The sequence below is a fragment of the Mycteria americana genome, chromosome 5 (genome assembly GCF_035582795.1).
Source record: "Mycteria americana isolate JAX WOST 10 ecotype Jacksonville Zoo and Gardens chromosome 5, USCA_MyAme_1.0, whole genome shotgun sequence".
NCBI classification, from domain to species: domain Eukaryota; kingdom Metazoa; phylum Chordata; class Aves; order Ciconiiformes; family Ciconiidae; genus Mycteria; species Mycteria americana.
The window spans coordinates 32,825,165-32,837,354 of record NC_134369.1 but is presented as its reverse complement, the minus strand read 5'-3'; the positions used below and the strand labels follow the sequence as shown (position 1 = coordinate 32,837,354).

Sequence of the window (12,190 nt, the reverse complement as noted above, 5' to 3'; positions counted from 1 at the left end):
CAATCATGAACTGTGTGTTGGTATTATAATGCTACTGTTACAACACTTTGGTCTCAAGTGCGCCATGGGGATATGCAGATCTGCTTTTATGAAATAAATGGCAGAATTGAAGAAAGCGTTGTGAAGGCAGGCAGCGAGTCCTAACTTGGTCTCGCTGAGTTATTTGCAGTGGACTATGCTGTCATTAAGTTTTTTCTGACTTTAAGTGGTGAAAGTATTTTCCTTGTTTAGGTTTATTACTAACAATGTATTTCCTTAGAAGTGGAGTATTGAAAGGATTTGTCAGGAGAACAAATAAGGTATTTTTAGAAATCTGAATTTCTTTAAAAAAAAAAAAAAGTAAAAATATGTTGTAACCTTAATCCAGTATTCACTGAAATATGAGTAAAGCCATTTGTCTGACACAGCTGTCAACTTCCTCCAGCTGAAATAATTTCTGTATTTTTTAAGATAAGTCCTCTAAAGTAGAAAGCAGACCTCATGCACACTTGAACCAAATAAAGTACATTGAACTGAAGACACCCTCCCATCACTCACTGTGCTGTGGAGTCTTTGGATTCCAGGCAGCAGTCTCAGCTGTCCCAGTTTAGGTTATGTTGTATCAGGATTGGCTGTATCCATGTACTGCCTCCTCCCTTTTCTAAATTTCACTGGGGGAAGGCTCAAGGCAAGGATTAAATGTAGAAGCTGTCACCAGGCTTGCCCAGTGCAGCTGGCACCATGGATGGGCTTCAGAGCAGCTCCTGCTAGCTCTGTAAGCCTTCCACTCTGCCTCCTCGCTCACTATGTTTCCTCTGAAAAGATTTTGAGTACAACAATTCAAGAAGAATTCCTCCTCCCAGTTAACGCAGCTTTATTACCAAGTCTTTTTACCTCTTGATTGTTGGAAAAAAATCTTTTAAAAACTGACCATCAAAAAACTAGACCTTGAAAGAAAAAGCCAAGAATTCAAATAACTTAAATATACTGAGCAAAACCTAGTTGCCTTGAACGCAGGCACATTCAGAGGAAACAAAGTAAGACCAGAGATACCTGCCATGCCTGTTGGCAGAGTTGAAAGTCCACCTTCTGCCTCTCTTCCTAGGGACAGCAACCATGAATGCCGGGTGTGCAGGGTAACACTGGTGGGTTTGTCAGCATATGCCAAGCACATCTCCAGCCAGCTGCACAAAGACAATGTTGATACCCATGACAGAAAAGAGGAAGAGAAAGAAGAGGCAGAAGAAGAATACCTTGACAAAGAACTCATTCAACTAATCAAGCAAAGGAAGGAACGGAACCGGTGAGTTTTCCTTTCTCCTCTTAGGTCATAGAATTGCTTTGAACACTGGTGGGATATGCTCCGAAGGCTTAGCTGCTCATGAAATGTAAACTGCCTGTAGCCAGTGTAGTTGTTATGAGAACAATCCAAGAGATCTATGTGGATATTGTAGTTTCAACATGTAAATGTGATTCTGCTGAATGTTCCTGTTCTGTTGATCTGCTACTAGTGAGGAACACAACTATTCTCCATTATGGATAAAAACAGTCCCCAGTGTGGAATCTTGTGTTTTGAGAGCCCTAATGTTTTTATTTTAATATTTGATACCCATTTAACTGAAGGGCTTAATAAATGTGACAGTAGTGCTAATATTGTTTGAGGCAGGGGATGTCTATAGAAACCTGGCCTTTTAGAAACTGTTGCTGAACATGCTTTGTTATAAAACTTTAATCTGTGTGTTTTTAAAATGAATTGGATTGTTCTGTCAATGTCACACTGAAATCCGATAATCCTTGAATGAAATTTCTTACCTGTTTTATCTTACTGCTTACCATTAGCTAAACATAATTCTAGAGCCTCACTATGAAATAGAAGGCTGGAGAGAGTAATAAGTATTGCCTTTTATCTTCCATGTGACTCTGCAAGTGTGCATTGCTAGTATGATGTTCCAGTTGGGAATATATTGTTTGACTAGATTTATGGCATGGCAATAGTATTAAAGGGCCATATGATTGTTGAAGGAAGCTCTTGCTTGCTGTAGCTAGAAATGTCAATTAGCGTCTCCAGGTGCACAAATCTGTGGAGATTATTTGGGTTTGATACCATTCTGTCATACTAGGGTGTTCCTGTACTGCATGATGGTCATGTTTTCATATTGGTCAATGTAGGTAGCAACAATGTCACTTTTCCTGGTTTTATGGTAAAGGAGTAATGCTGTCAGTACAGTGGTATTCTGAGGCAACTAAAATCTTAGAAAATATCTCTGCTGGATGCTGGTTTGGAGGGGGAAAAAAAGAAAGTACATGGATTAAGTTACTAATACAGCAAAATTGTTTCCATTAGATGATAATCTAGTTGAGTCAGCTCCTAGAATTTACGGTATCACTTAGACATAATTTCTTTGAATTCTTGTCAGAGCTCATTTTATCTTATGCAGTAGGCCATTTCCCTTTAGAGAGTAATTATTTGTGCATCTTTTAGCAAAACTGGAATGTGTTGAAAACTTAAAGGTTGGTACAATGTGAATTTTCAGGTTACTCAAATCAATTGTTTTTGAGCAGTAGTGTAAAAGTTTCCTTTCTTGCTTGTCTGGGGATCTAGAATGAATGTATTCCTGTAATGTCAGAAAGAAGCATTTCTGTAATCAGTTTTTGGCAAAACTTTTAATAAAAACTCCTCATTTGGTAGAATAAATACTTAGAACGTTTAGGCTGCTGACCCTGGGAATAGCTGTTGGTGTTGTAGCATTTATCTTTAAATGTACATGTGATAATTTACCACGTGTTCATGGTAAGTTGCCAAGCGCAAGTACTACCCAAAGGGCAGTAGATAGTGCTTCTGGGAGGCTCATACAGACTCAGCATTGCATACTGTGGATTGTTCAAGTCTGCTGGTTAAAACAAGACAAAATATTTTTGTATCTGAGGTACAACTTCTGTGGATGTTTTACATCTGTGTTTTAAGTTCAGCTTTATAAAGTGAGACATGATCTCAATTGTTTTCTCCAGTAAGTAGAATAACTGCTTTTCTCAGCCTAACTTTCGTTCTATTTTATATCAATTCACTCTAGTTACACTATCTAATACCAACAGAATAGTGTTCAGAAAAAATAATTATCTCATTACTAATGAATTTTTTGTCTATCAAGATTACTTAAATTACAAAGATTATACAACGGAACAGAGCTTTCTTTTTATTTGTTTCTTGTTAGTCCAATAACTAGTAAATAGAAAGGAATGTTCTCTTCTGAGTTAAACAGAAATATTTAAGAATTAGTCTATTGAACTGTCCCTGCACCAAATCGGTTGTTCTTGTAAGAACAATTTTGAAATATAATATTTAAGTAAAGGTACAACATTAGTTTTGAAAGTCAAACACTACAGAAGCCTGAACAGTAAAGCAGCTAAATAAGTTATCTCTGTTTCTTTTTATTAAAAAAAAAAAAAAAGTTTTCTTCCCAGTGCAAATAAAATGCATGAGGCTTGTGTGCTGTTGGATTTCAGTGGAATGGCATCAGAATTTAGGTTTTTCTCAATTGTTTTGTAGGCAAGCTGAACCAAGCTGTGCAAACGAAGAATTGGAATGTGATGATAGGAGATCACAGAGAAGGCGAGAAGAAAGAGCTACTTACAAAGAAAGAGAAGCTTATGATCAGTCATCGTGGCATCATCATAATGCATCACAAAGGGACTGGAAGTGGGAAAAGGATGATTATATTAGTTCTAGACAAGGCAAATTTTCACACTCTCAGAGGAACCTTAATATAAACAGACATTTGGGTGGCCCAAGGGGACGCTCTGGGTGGCACCAAAATGTTTCAGGAAGCTCTTCAAATCGGCATAACTATGGGAATTCTGGAAATGTTTGGCATCCAAGTGGGCGGGGAGGAGGAACATCAAATTGGCATCACAGTGCTAGGGAGAGAAATTCTACTTGGCACTCAGAAGGAACAGGTCATTTTTCTAGCTGGAATTCCAAGAGTTATGGAGGAAACTGGAAATCTAGTCCTCATGGTGCAAATGGCTGGAATTTTGGAAGCTCAGGAGATACATATTCGGCAGAGCCAACTAAATATAATAAGGAAAGATATGCATGGCAGCGGCAGGAGAAAGGCATTGATGTTCCACCATATAGAGATCGAAAAAAGAGGAGTGACTTGCTTGATTTTACTAGTGATAAACTTCCTTCTGAGGGGGCATTGGATTTTGGTACATCAAAGCAACCAGAAAGCAAAACTTCAAGAGCCAGTGGAAAAAGCGGCAGTCCTTCCAGAGATAAAATGTATCGCTGGACTCCCTACCCATCCCAGAAAGCTGCCGAGCAGCAACCACGATCAGAAGATAACGTTTCTAAAACTCCAGATAAAATGGATTCTGTATTTACGCCTCTTACTGATTCATCAATGAAAGGAAAAACTTCTGAAGCCAATGTTAGCCTTTCAAAACTTAAAAAACGGGAAGCATCTTCCCCTTCTAAAGTAACCTCAGATCACCTTGATTCTTGCAAGGTAATGAAAGACTGTTCCAGTGGTGAAAAGCCTGACAAAGATGATGGCAGAAGTAATAGGATGCCATCACTGAAGTCGCCTCTTCTGAATATCACAGATATGAAGTTATCTTCCCCAAAGCAAGACACAAACAGTCTCTTAAAAAATGTCAGGCTTCTGTTATCCTCAACTAGTGGCGAAGAGCAGAATCATTTGAATGCGCAGAACTTGGAAACAAGCAGTTCCTCCTCTTACTCATCGAAGCTGCACAGTGCATGTGCTGGTAACTTACAAGACAACAAAGATGTGCTTGGTAGCAATCTTGGAGAGCCTGTTAATAACTTAAGTGAAGCAGAACAAAACCCCAAAGATGTTCAGTCCAACCATTCGTTGCAAAATGCTCCCTTAAGCTCTTGCAAGGGTACAAGTGACCAGAATAAGGATACAAGTGACCAGAATAGGGAAGAAACTGAGAAAGCATTGCCAAAGAACGAGTTCAGACTAGATTCATTAGAAGATGTGAGTGATGATGATTTAATGGGAAGTGAGAAGTCAGAAGCAAGAGTTGAAAAGTTGGGTTCTTCTGTTAGTTCTTGTTTACCCTGTGACACTCCAGAAGGTAAACCTGCCACCTCTGAAAAGGAAGATGATGAGAAGCCGGCTGCTTCAAGTATTGCTTCTGCTGATCTAAAAGATTTTATGTTTCAAATGGAATCCACAGTTTCTCCATCAAGTGATCAGGACCATTTGCCTGTGGATTTGAAAACGTCCTCACAGGATGGAGAAGGGGATGAAGAGCGTGTCAAGTCACATGATCACTTTGAAATGGAAGGTTTTGAAAATCCTTCAGATCATGAGCTGCAAAAGGGAGGAAGTCAGTCACTAGGCCTCCTTCTTCCTGATTTAAGCAAACTTGGCCTTCCTGCCTCTCTGCAAAGAGACCTGACACGACATATTAGTCTGAAGAGCAAAGTTGGGGCACATCTTCCAGAGCCCAATCTCAATAACGCACGGCGCATTCGGAATGTGAGTGGCCATCGGAGAAGTGAGACTGAGAAGGAGTCAGGTCTTAAACCCACCCTCAGGCAGATTCTTAGTGCTTCCCGGCGAAATGTAAACTGGGATCAAGTCATCCAGCAGGTAACCAAGAAGAAACAGGAACTTGGCAAAGGTTTACCAAGGTTGGTAGCTTTCAGATCTAACCACGCCTCTGTGTGTGTATGAGGGGAGAGGGTTGTTTTTCTCCAAATCTGAAATGAATTCCAGAATCCTAAAACTAAGACTTCAGAATGAAGTGTGCTATACCACGATCTTTTGCATATACAAATAATTTTGAGTTTTTATGACTGCTTGTTGCTGTGGATGTCTATCCATAGGTAAGTAACAGTAGTCTGCTGCTCAGAAAAGATTCTGATCAGTTCATAATTGTTGGTTAATATCTGAATATGGACACTAGCAATATATTTGCTTTTCAAGTTCTAGTAAGTGGAAGAATGTAAAAATGCAATCAGGATGTGAACAATGCTGTGGCAGTTGCTTATTTATTCAGGAGTACAAGAAATGCTTGCATTGCTGCAGGCAGAATAAATTATCTCTCTTCATTTGTTAATCTTTTACTCTATACACAGTTTGGTTTTGTGTTCAGTGAAGCAATTATATAATACTTCACTTCTGAAACTTTCTTTAAACCTGAAGTTTTTGAAGCATCTTGAAAAGATGTCATATTTGCTTATTCCAAACTTGGTTTGGAATAATTATAACAACATGATTTCTGACTTGGAAATCATGCTGTCAGTTCTTAGCCACTAAATCTAATGTTGTGGTACACAAAAGATATTCCATTGCCAGATGAGACAGAAAGCACAGAATACCAGTGTAATGAGTTGCCAGATCTCTTAAAGCAGTAATGTGCATTTGGGGAAGCTTTTTTCTAGATTTAGCTGGCTTGTTACATGTGTATTTATTTTTCTTTTTATCTTGTTAAAGGTTTGGCATAGAAATGGTGCCTCTTGTTCAAAGCGAGCAAGAGGGTCTAGAGCTCGGTGAAGAATCTGATCTGTCTACTCTGGAAGGATTCCAGTGGGAAGGGATTTCCTTAGTGCCTGGTTCAGCCAGAAAACGTAGCTTTTCTGAAAGCAGTGTCATTGCAGACAGAAATCCTTCTGCTTATAGCTTCTTCAGTGAACAAGCCAAAATAAAAGAAAGTGGGCAAAGGCAAATTGCAGCCAGCCACTCACATCACATAACATCTGGGTATGAGGCAAGCGCTGACATTGAGGCTGACTTGAAACGGGAGACATCTTCTCTTCCTTTGCCACCATTTATGTCTGAAAGAACTGAGACTAGTGGAAGGAGGCACGGCCTACAGGCCACCTCTGAGGTCGCAGGCCTCACAAAACAAGACCAGGAGAGCCCGGAGAAGAGAACACCTCTTCTTGAAAAACAAAATGTACTAGAAATCTCAGAAGAAAATCGTCCAGCTTCAAATAATGCTTCACTTCTTGCAGCGTCTAATAACATAGATGCAGCTACAGACAGTAGCTGCACGTCTGGTACTGAGCAGAATGACAGCCAAGGAATTGGAAAGAAACGAAGAGCAACTGGAGTAAGTGTGCAATTCTGTCCAGCTTTGGTATACTAAAACATGTTTTTTCCCTGTCACTGGTCATTCAACCTTGAAATGATCTCTGCAAGGAGGACTTTCTCCATTTGATTGTCTTGTACATTGATAGCCTCAAACTGATTTGCTTGCTTGACTTAATTTTCTTTAGGAATCTTTTCCATTTCTGCCTTCCTAGTGCAGGACTTCTGCTTAATCTTTTTTAATTAGGAATGGCAAATGCTCTTTAATTTTGATTTGGTAACTGGCATGCTATGCTGGTAAACGAGAGCTATTAAAATATTTCCGTGGAAGTACTTGGTGTTGTAGCAAGGATCTTGGTGTTTCAAAACTTCAATGGAAGCTAGGCTGTAGTAGAAATTTGTTTTCCTTACATGTTCCTGGTTTTATGGTCAAGCAAGGAAAGACAACCTTTTTTACAAAATTATATCCTTAAAATTATATCCTTAAATCTGAATTTGTTTCACCATCCTGTCTTGTACTCACCCAAAGGGAAAAAAAAATGTTTCTGATCAAAATCGTCAAAATGGTTTTGTTGTATGCAGAAGTGATAATTTTAATTCCGCACTGATTTAATTCTGTAGACCTTCAACTAAAACCATAGAGCAGAAAATCTGACCCAAGTGTGGTCTTAAACATCTGAGCAAGTAGAAGGCTGTCAGCTTATTTAATATTTCTTCCTAGCTGAGATGAAAACATGGCACTCACTTTGTTGCCCTCCCTCTTTTAAGGCAGAGGGAAGGATGACTTATATGAGAATGTGCAAAATTAATTGTATATTCTTATTTGTGGGTACAAGTAATGGTTGAAAAGATAGTGGATGTTTGACTTTTTGATTTAAGCAAAATTGCTCTTGTAACTTTTGTTAATAAATGATTTTACTTGCAGGAGGGGTCTTCTCCTGAAATCCCTAGTCTAGAAAGAAAGAATAAGAGAAGAAAAATCAAAGGTAAAAAAGGTGAGTGAATATCATACATATGTGCATCTGGTATAGAGTTAGAAATACGTAATAGTATTTTGACTAGGCTAAAATGATAGTTCCTTAATGTTACTTTGGTGCTTCTTGGGCTCTTACTGAAGATCATAGGGTGGACTGCTCTCAAGTCTGCAGCACATTCTTCTCTGAAGAGTCCTATCTTCATCTTAATTTTTCAGAAGTTATTTCTAAGAGAAGACTTTGTGCCTCCTTTCTGCCTGCAGTTCATGTTCCCAGTTGCACAGATGGGACCTTTGCTTTCCCCTAGTCAGGGAAGAGAGGTTTGTTGCCTCTTCGGATGGACGTTCTGAAGGGAGAAGCACCCATCACTCCCTTCTAACTCAGCCATGCAGCTTTCCCTTTCTACTTCTGGGTGGACTCACCAGAAAACTTGTACTCTACGTAACTTGGGCTGTGTTCTGTTTTTGACATCTCCGGGAATACTTTTTATTTTTGACTCCTTCTTCCGTGTCCTTAATGAAAATCAATGTGGAATGCGTCACTCCCTCCTGCTTCTGACCAAAGAAAACTCTTACTCTGGCATTAGACAGGTCTTTCTCAAACATGCCTAACACATCCACATCACTGCATATCAAAATTAACCATATGTGTTTTAGGGAGAATGTTTTCTTTGGGAACTAAATCATTGCATCACCATCTGGGAGCTTTGGCGTCCAGAAGATACGTTTCAAATGTTCCATTTCTCTTTTTTAAATTATTTATTTATAATAAGAGTTGTTTGGAATGCAGGGCAATTAATATGGATCTTCTTGTGGGAACTAATATTTCACTACTTGAGACGGTGGGGGGTTTTATTAGCCTCTGTCTTTAATCACTAGCATCTATTACGGAGACTAATAACACATTTGACTTAGTAAAATCTCTCTTTCCCATTACTTTGCTTCAGCATCATCATTATTGTAGTAAATCTACTAAAGGAAACTATAACCTGAATGAAACTAAGCAGTGAACAAACTGAAACTTAATTTGCTTGGAGAATCTCTGTAATGCCATATGACTTCAGAAAGGAGTATAGGAGGATCTTTTACTGAGTACCGTGCTCAGAGACTCTTTCTCAAGAGATTGCAAACATGAGTCTCATGGCCCAAAATAATCCTTGATACTAAATTATTTTTTTATCATTGAGTTCTTTTTCTCTTAAGCTGCCTTTCCTTGGCCTCTGGATTAACTGAATAATTTAAATCTTGTTTAGCTTAAATTTGCCTTTGCCTTTTTGATTACATTAATGGAAAGTGTGTATTTTTACCATATGTACACGTGTACTTCAACAAAGGATCTTTGTGGAAGAGGATGACTTTGTTCAACTAAATTAAATCAGTGCTGGCAAAGCTATGATGGAAAGAAAGTTACTAGAGTCAAGGTTGAGATCCTGTAAAGAGGAATACTTGACTTTGCTCTTCTTTCATGTAGATGTGACTATTCCTGTGCATAGATATTCCTTTTCAGCTTCTTGTATAACTATTGATGCTTGACCTAATTTTATGTAATTTTTACATTCTGAGGTGGTAGTATTTATTGAGATATCATGCGTAATGTACTTTAATGTATTGTCAAGTACAATTATACTCTACATTTTGTTTCTTTTTCAGAACGTTCTCAGGTAGACCAGTTGTTGGCTATTTCGCTGAGGGAAGAAGAGTTAAGCAAGTCCCTGCATAGTGTGGACAGCAGTCTCTTGCAGGCTAGGGCTGCCCTGCAGGCTGCGTATGTTGAGGTTCAACGGTTCCTTGTATTAAAGCAACAGGTAACAGTGGGCTTTTGAGACTGTCTGAACTAGAAGTTAGCAGCCTGAAAAACTGCCTTAAGTAGGACTGATTTAAACCACAACTGTTTTGCAGATAACCATGGAAATGAGTACGCTGAGAAGTCAGAGAATCCAGATACTGCAGGGGCTACAAGGTATGAGATGCCATAAACCTACAACAGTGGAATGCTAACTCTCATATTCTTTGAACTCAGCATCTTGTAAAAATTGCATTTAACTTGAATTCACTCATTTAAAATGTGCAATAAAATTGTAGGCTTCCAATATTGAAGTTTTCATTGTTCAAGTGTGAGCTACTGTCTTTGGTAGTGCCATCTAGTGGCTTTTTTACAAATTTTTCTCTTCCTTTTTGTGTCCACAAGAAATGAGCTCTTGGCACCACTAAATTTTATTGTAAAATGTGAACATTTTTGTTCTTTTTTTTTTTTTCTTTCCTCTTTTGGCATTAGAAACTTATGAACCTTCTGAACTGTCAGAGCAACTTTCCTGCAGTGTCTTAAGTGAGGGAAGAAATAGCAAATCTCAGATGGCAGCTGACTTAGGTCCTGCAGGCTCCTTCCTGCCCCTTTTGGACACTTTGTCTTCTTCTGTACCTCCACTGGGAGCTTCTGTTCATGTAAACATGCCGTCACCATTCCAGTCTTCTGGCATCACACCTGCCACTCCTCCTGATGATTCAGTACAAGTTAAACGAGAACCTCTGTCTCCAAAAGGCTCAGAAGAAAATGTGAATTCTGTACTCCAGAGCTCTCCATGTGCTTCACGAGCAGAAGAGGTGGAGCAGAAGGATGGTATGTGTGGCTTCTCTTTGTTTTAAGAGGACTAGTTTTAAGAAAATAAGGAAAATATTTTTTTTCTCCAGAAGAATGTAAGTTGGGTCTCAAACCTGCAGCCTGTTGTGCAGGGTTGAACTCCCACTAACTTGTGTAGGACTTTGTCAACTTAATAGTCTTAGAAACTGGGACCTTCTTTACAACATATCCAAATGGATTCCACATTTTTGAAATTGTTAAGCACATGCAAATTATAGTCATATGCACCTACAGGTTTCTAGTTTTACTTTAGAAATAGAACAAGCATGAATCTGAAGGTTACATCCTCTCAGAATAATTTAGTTGTTAAACCTCCCCCCAAACCTTAAAACCTCCCCTGTAGTTTTTGTCTTCTACTCTGCATCATTTAATGGGCATTGGTAGCTGCAAATCTGCCTACAAAGGAAAAATGCATGCCTGAAGATCTTTTTTAAAAAATTATGACCAACTACATTAAGAGTATTCTGTGTTCTTGGACCCTACTGGATAAGCACAAAGAGTATAATTTGTGATATTAAAAATAACAATCCACCTTCTCCCCTTCTCTGTCTCTCTAAATCCCATTGGTCTGGAGATGCTCATTCAAAGTTCATGTGATCTTATTTGTGATTTCAGTAAACAATTTACTGCAAGAAGGACGTTAGGTACTGTTCACTTATGTGAGGGGAGTGGGAGTGAGTAGGGTAGGGCTACCAGTGAAGGTATGTGTTCACTTTTGTCTGGAGGAGAAACGGCTAAATTAACTGAACTACTAATGTGAGAGCTACTGCTTCAGAAAAACAAGATCTTAATGGCTATAGCTGAAATTGCTAGCTCTTTATTTAGACAGTTTAAAACCCCTAAAACTGTAGTCTGTGGTCTGTGGTCAAAGACTTAAATGCTATTGGTACTTTCCACTGCAACTTGCTACTGTGACTGAAGGTACAAACTGAAGATTAAAAGCTCAATCATCCTTTACTTTCCTAAGAGCTTGTGAAGTCAAGCAGGGTGACTGTTGACTGTTGTTTGTCTGCCATAAAAATGTCACTTACCCAAACCCTTAATTTAGATAATTTGAGATAAAGATTCATAAGTAAGATCCTTGTTAAAGATAAATATAGCCAACACATTTTTTTTTTCCTTCAACCGAAGTGGAAAATACTATTGGAAAAAGCCATGCCTTTCTACTTTTATAAGCATATTTTTTTCTCAAGCACAAGATAAATGTTGACTGAATTGAAGCTTAGACTTCTGTAAATACACCAATTTGAAGGGTTTTTTACCTTTTTGCAGTTTGCTTCAGATACAGAATTCTATATAAATAGTGCTTTCTGCTTTTTTTAGTCATCATTGCATTTCCTGTATTCCACTGTGTTACATTACATTAATGTAGTATGGTGAATTTTGCTTCATCTCTTTTTGGAGGATTTGACAGAGATTATGAAGCTCTAGGGGCATACAGTAAACTTGGGGGGGGGGGGGGGGGGAGGCAGAGAATTAGCTTTTGTGTTTCTTTGCATTGTTAAAACTTAGTTTGTAGGAAGCCACTAC

General features: G+C 38.6%; 1 protein-coding gene across 5 annotated transcripts in view; it reads left to right on the top strand.

Annotated features, from left to right (window-relative positions):
• The window catches only part of ZNF106 (zinc finger protein 106), a 40,748-nt gene that overhangs the window by 15,311 nt on the left and 13,247 nt on the right, over nucleotides 1–12,190 (top strand). For 3 of the 5 annotated variants that reach the window (XM_075502800.1, XM_075502799.1, XM_075502801.1), the window contains 7 exons: nucleotides 1,085–1,282; nucleotides 3,527–5,647; nucleotides 6,453–7,071; nucleotides 7,975–8,044; nucleotides 9,673–9,827; nucleotides 9,922–9,982; nucleotides 10,298–10,639. In XM_075502800.1, coding sequence (XP_075358915.1) covers nucleotides 1,085–1,282; nucleotides 3,527–5,647; nucleotides 6,453–7,071; nucleotides 7,975–8,044; nucleotides 9,673–9,827; nucleotides 9,922–9,982; nucleotides 10,298–10,639 — 3,566 coding nt within the window. The remainder of the gene's footprint in view (nucleotides 1–1,084; nucleotides 1,283–3,526; nucleotides 5,648–6,452; nucleotides 7,072–7,974; nucleotides 8,045–9,672; nucleotides 9,828–9,921; nucleotides 9,983–10,297; nucleotides 10,640–12,190) is intronic. The other 2 variants (XM_075502803.1, XM_075502802.1) reach the window with 1 other exon arrangement.